A 4,899-nucleotide genomic window follows, 5' to 3' on the forward strand; every position below is an offset into this window, starting at 1 on the left:
AAGCACACTGTGTATATAACTCTACAATTCTCTGTTTTTGAGGAAATGTGGTCCTATACACTACAAAATACTTGTTTTCTTAAAAATTTCAATGATTTTGAAGAAAAATTCCAGTGAAATTGTAGCAAAATCTATTTATACCGTTGCTAAAAAAAAAATACAATCATTCAGCACCCTCCAATTTTAACCACTCTTGTTCCCTCCTTTCATCTCCATCCAAGTTTTTGGTCGTTAATTAGAGGTGGAAACATGGTATATAAACCTCTTTTCTTCGTCCTTTTAAAATCACAGGATCTTTGTGAGTCTTTACTCTTCTTCCCCGGTGGTGAAGACACCAGCCACCGTACGTATTGTCCTTCCTTTTGAGGTTTTTTTTTCTTTGGCTTTGTTCTTGTGTTGCAACAATTCCACTTCTTTTTAAGGTCTTTTTCAGAAAAAAAAAAGGGTTTCTCTTTATGGTGGAAACATATGTTTGTCAAAATGTTGCTGAAGAATTGCTTAAATTAATCATATACTAATTTTCTTAGGGTAACATAATTGATGAGTTTTTTTAAACGGTGAATTGTTTATAATAAATCTACAATATCAAACGGTTGGATTTGGTTCAATTAAAACTATTATTTAAATTCTTGTAATTCTTAACACATGTTTATAAGTTTGTAGTTTAAAAATGTTTAAATGTGTTTCTGCCTACTATATCACATCAATATTGTGCTAGATATTCAAGGATTTGATTGGATTTTTCTCTTACAAATAATAGGGAAATTTGAAACGTTTAATTTGAGAAGACTCAGCCATGTTTTCAGTTTTAGATATTATGTTATTTGTTTTCATATTTTATTTATTTTTACATATAAAAATTATAAAAATTATAAAAATAATATCTTTTGATCCTTAACACGAGATTTAAAGTGCACTCTTTCTTCTAAATGGAAGAATGAACTTTAAAAAAAATAAAATAGAGGAATTTCTATTTTAAAATTAGAGTTTGACATTTCTTTTTATTTATCTAATCCACTAGATAGAGACTACTCACATTTAAACGTGAGTAGTCTTGGCAAATATTTTAAAAACAATAATTCTAATCCTTGTATTTTTTTATAATTGGTTTCATCCACTTCATAAAACTTTATATATTGAGATTAGACATAATTAACATCATTAATCATAAAAAAATATGAGATAATCAAATGCACCATTTTTTAAATTAAAATTTAATACTAATTTTAAATGGAAATTAAGAGGCCTAAAACACACATTATCCTTTTTTATTTATATTAATCTATTTATGGTTTAACATATTTCGCTTACCGGTGAAACAATGAACCCATTTTTACCAAACACATAAATGAGTGAAAGCCTATGCTGTTTACCAGTTTCAATGTTGAAATCGAAAAATCTTCATATATATATATATATATATATATATATATATATATATTATGACTTATGTGTGTATATACATTAATTGTATTTTTTTTTTTGGGTATTATCTTGTTTTTCCAGGTTTAAAAGAATCAAACAAAAAGGAAGCAGTATATTTTATTCTTGCTTCTTGAAGTAAAAATGGTGACTTTTGTTCTGGGGACAGCAGAAGAGGCCACAGAAAATCCATTGAATAACAAAGCTGTTGATGCAGAAAATGTAGTTAGTGGTGATCATGCAGAGATTCCAGGTAGTAGTGCAATAAAGGGCACAGAAGTTCCTAAAGAAACCTCTGCCAAAGAAAGAGAATATTGTCTTCCTAGTGAAGCAACTGAGATACTGAAATCATTGGCAGCTAAATGGGAGAATGTAATCGATGTCAATGCATTGCAAGTAATCCCTCTTAAAGGGGCAATGACAAATGAGGTTTTCCAGATCAAATGGAAGACAACAGAAGGAGAATCCTCAAGAAAGGTTCTGGCAAGAATCTATGGTGATGGTACTGCTATTTTCATTGATAGGGATGTTGAGGTCAAGACGTTTGAATTTATGTCAAAGAGTGGACAAGGGCCTCGTTTGCTAGGAAGGTTTGATAATGGTCGTATTGAGGAATTCATCCACGCAAGGGTAATTTCATCTTCACTTTATGCTTCTATTTTCATCCTCGTCTTTTGTCATAGCACAGTATCTTTCTGCAAATTGCTATCATGAACAAGTTGATGAATGCAAATTCTTGAATCAATATGTGTTACACAACTGACACATTCCCTTTTGATCCAACATTGCAAATCATACTTGTAAAGTTTAGTCATTTGTTTCATTCATATATGAACTTGATCAAGCTGATACATTGTGGTTGATTTAACAGACATTATCAGCATCTGATCTGCGAGATCCATCCACTTCTGCTCTTATAGCAGCCAAAATGAAGGAGTTTCATGATCTTGATATGCCTGTTCCAAAGACTGTGAACCTTTGGGATAGGTTAAGGTATGTGTTCTTATGAAAAACCACAGATTCTTGATCTTTTCAAATTGAGGTTAACATCTGAGTCATATTTCATTCATTTCAGTAACATGTTATTATCAGTACAATTTGATCATTTCTAACATAAATTTATTTTAATGCTTCAGAGATTGGCTTAAGGAAGCCAAACGCTTGAGTTCTCCTGAAGATGTTGAAGCATTTAAATTGAACAGTTTGGACAAGGAAATATCTACTTTGGAACAAGAGTTAACAGGAACTAAGCAATGCATAGGATTTTGTCACAACGATTTGCAATATGGCAACATAATGCTTGATGAAGAGTCCTGTTCTGTCACCCTTATAGTGAGTCCCTCTTTGTTTACTATCTAATAATTATTTACTGTTGTAGTTCAAACTGGTTAGAGAATGTAAAGTTTAGTATTATAACAAATACTGAATGTTTTACTTTTATAACAGGATTATGAATATGCAAGTTACAATCCTGTGGCATATGATATAGCAAACCACTTCAATGAGATGGCTGCCAATTATCACACAGATACCCCACATGTTCTTGACTTCACTAAATACCCTGGTCTGTGAATAATGAACTCTGCAATTTCTTCTCATTCATTTTTTTCACCAAACAATTAACAAATTTAGTTCTTTCTTCTGTTAGATTTGGAGGAGCGTCAACGATTTGTACAAGCGTATTTGAGTTCCTCAGGTGGCATTTGTGGAATTAGTTTTATTTAACCTAACTCTCTTATTATTTTAAACTATATTTTAGTGACATTTTATCATCACCATAATTTTCTCTTGCATAATATTTAGTGTATATTTTTCAAGTGTAAGTCTAAGTCTCATTGTTTAAGTTTTTGGATTGGAAGTGGTCCAAATTCCTTCTATACTTTTGCTATCTTCCAAGGTAGAATCAATCACTTGGTTATACTCAAATCACATTTATAAAATCTCTTTCTAAAAAATTTATGCTAAAAATCCCAATAGGTTCTAGTATTACTAATCTAAAAATCCCAATAGATTCTAGTATTATTGATTTGGAAAACACCTTTTTATTTTGAGAAATATTAGTTATTAGTTAGCTATCACTTCTCATAACGAGAAATATTAGTCAGATATATGTCAACCCAACTCATTAACCAGTGAATTATTTATGTTTTCATTATGACACAGGTGAGCAACCTAGTGACACTGAAGTACAACAATTGCTTGATGAAGTTGAGAAGTATGCACTTGCAAGCCATCTATTGTGGGGCATTTGGGGAATAATTTCGGTAACTATCACTTTCTCACTTTAGCATTGGTTATTCTACATTTCATGTTCTTATTATCTGCACTAATACACTCATGAATGACCAAATTGTAGTCAGATTATTGAAATAAACAGTCTAAAATATTGTAAATTAAATTTCCAAAAAGACAATTCTAATTAGTAGATTTTCCAAATGAGTGTAAAATATTTTGGTATAAATGGTATCTAATTATCTTCTGAATTCTTTATGCAGGTGCATGTAAATAAAATTGACTTTAAGTACAGAGAATATGCAGAACAGAGGTTCCAACAGTATTGGTCAAGGAAAACTCCTGTTGTGAGCTCTAATGGCGCTTCCCATGGTAATGGTATTTTCAATAAAACACTGTTTTGTATTTGTAAACATAACATTTTGATTTTAGTTCCATTTACATTCTTTCAACTTTAGCTCCTATAAATTTGAAAGTCTTTAAACATTATCTACACATAATTTCACTTATCTTAATGAATCGTGTTTATATGTGACATTCTAACTAGTTATTTGCTTGCAGGGTTGCAAGCAGCAACATCGACCACTCACCATAAATCAGGTAGGCTCATTGGTATCCCTAGGAGATTGAAGAGATTGTTTAATCTTGGCTTTTTCAGATCGAAACACTAGAGCAAGGTTTGGCAGAATTTGTTCCTCGATTGACCTTGATGAGTTAAATGGGAATAGTTGTGAGAAAGTATAGCAATGTAATACCTATGTGTTATTAACTTTTTTTTACTTTCTTCATTCTTTGTAACTCTATCTGGGGAAATCCATAACCTTAACTAGGATAAAGAAACACTGTAATTATCAATCTCTTCTAGTGATGGTTATTTTGAAACTGTTATAAAAAAACTTTGGTGGAATTTTTAATTTAACTTCTCCATGACAACGGTAAAAGATTCGTAATTATATCTAATTAAGACGCAATTATTAGAAGAACGCTCTTTCATGTATCAACAATCCTTTTATTTTCAGTGCAAAAACAATTATTGGCAAATAACTCACTAAGATAAAACTTACATGCACTGATAGTGCCAACAACAGAAACTAACCCAGCAGGTACAAACAAAATCTTATTTTATTGAGCTGATTTTATTGAGTTGAATTATGTATAAATTTTAGTACTTTAATTTGATATTATGATCATGCGTCTAAGTTAAAATTTGAACCTATGAAACTCTTTAATTCTCATAGGTTAAAA

The 4,899-nt window shown here is 30.8% G+C and overlaps 1 protein-coding gene across 1 annotated transcript; it reads left to right on the forward strand.

Moving 5' to 3' along the window:
- The first annotated feature begins 298 nt into the window (after window positions 1-298).
- On the forward strand, window positions 299-4,545 carry LOC124833964 (putative choline kinase 2). The gene is made up of 9 exons (XM_047308541.2): window positions 299-343; window positions 1,507-2,052; window positions 2,294-2,415; window positions 2,559-2,754; window positions 2,869-2,986; window positions 3,071-3,118; window positions 3,586-3,686; window positions 3,918-4,026; window positions 4,216-4,545. The coding sequence occupies exons 2-9, from the start codon at window positions 1,567-1,569 to the stop codon at window positions 4,323-4,325; spliced, it is 1,290 nt and encodes a 429-aa protein (XP_047164497.1). The 5' UTR covers window positions 299-343; window positions 1,507-1,566; the 3' UTR covers window positions 4,326-4,545.
- Window positions 4,546-4,899: the final 354 nt, after the last annotated feature.

Source organism: Vigna umbellata, chromosome 3 (assembly GCF_029865625.1).
Source record: "Vigna umbellata cultivar VRB3 chromosome 3, Vumbellata_1.0, whole genome shotgun sequence".
Lineage (NCBI taxonomy): Eukaryota > Viridiplantae > Streptophyta > Magnoliopsida > Fabales > Fabaceae > Vigna > Vigna umbellata.

Bases quoted from the DNA above. Each gene is read 5' to 3' on its own strand.
- LOC124833964 (XM_047308541.2), top strand. From the start codon at position 1,567: ATGGTGACTTTTGTTCTGGGGACAGCAGAAGAGGCCACAGAAAATCCA. The intron at 2,053-2,293 runs GTAATTTCATCT...TTGATTTAACAG, and splicing joins AGGAATTCATCCACGCAAGG to ACATTATCAGCATCTGATCT. The intron at 3,687-3,917 runs GTAACTATCACT...TTCTTTATGCAG, and splicing joins GCATTTGGGGAATAATTTCG to GTGCATGTAAATAAAATTGA.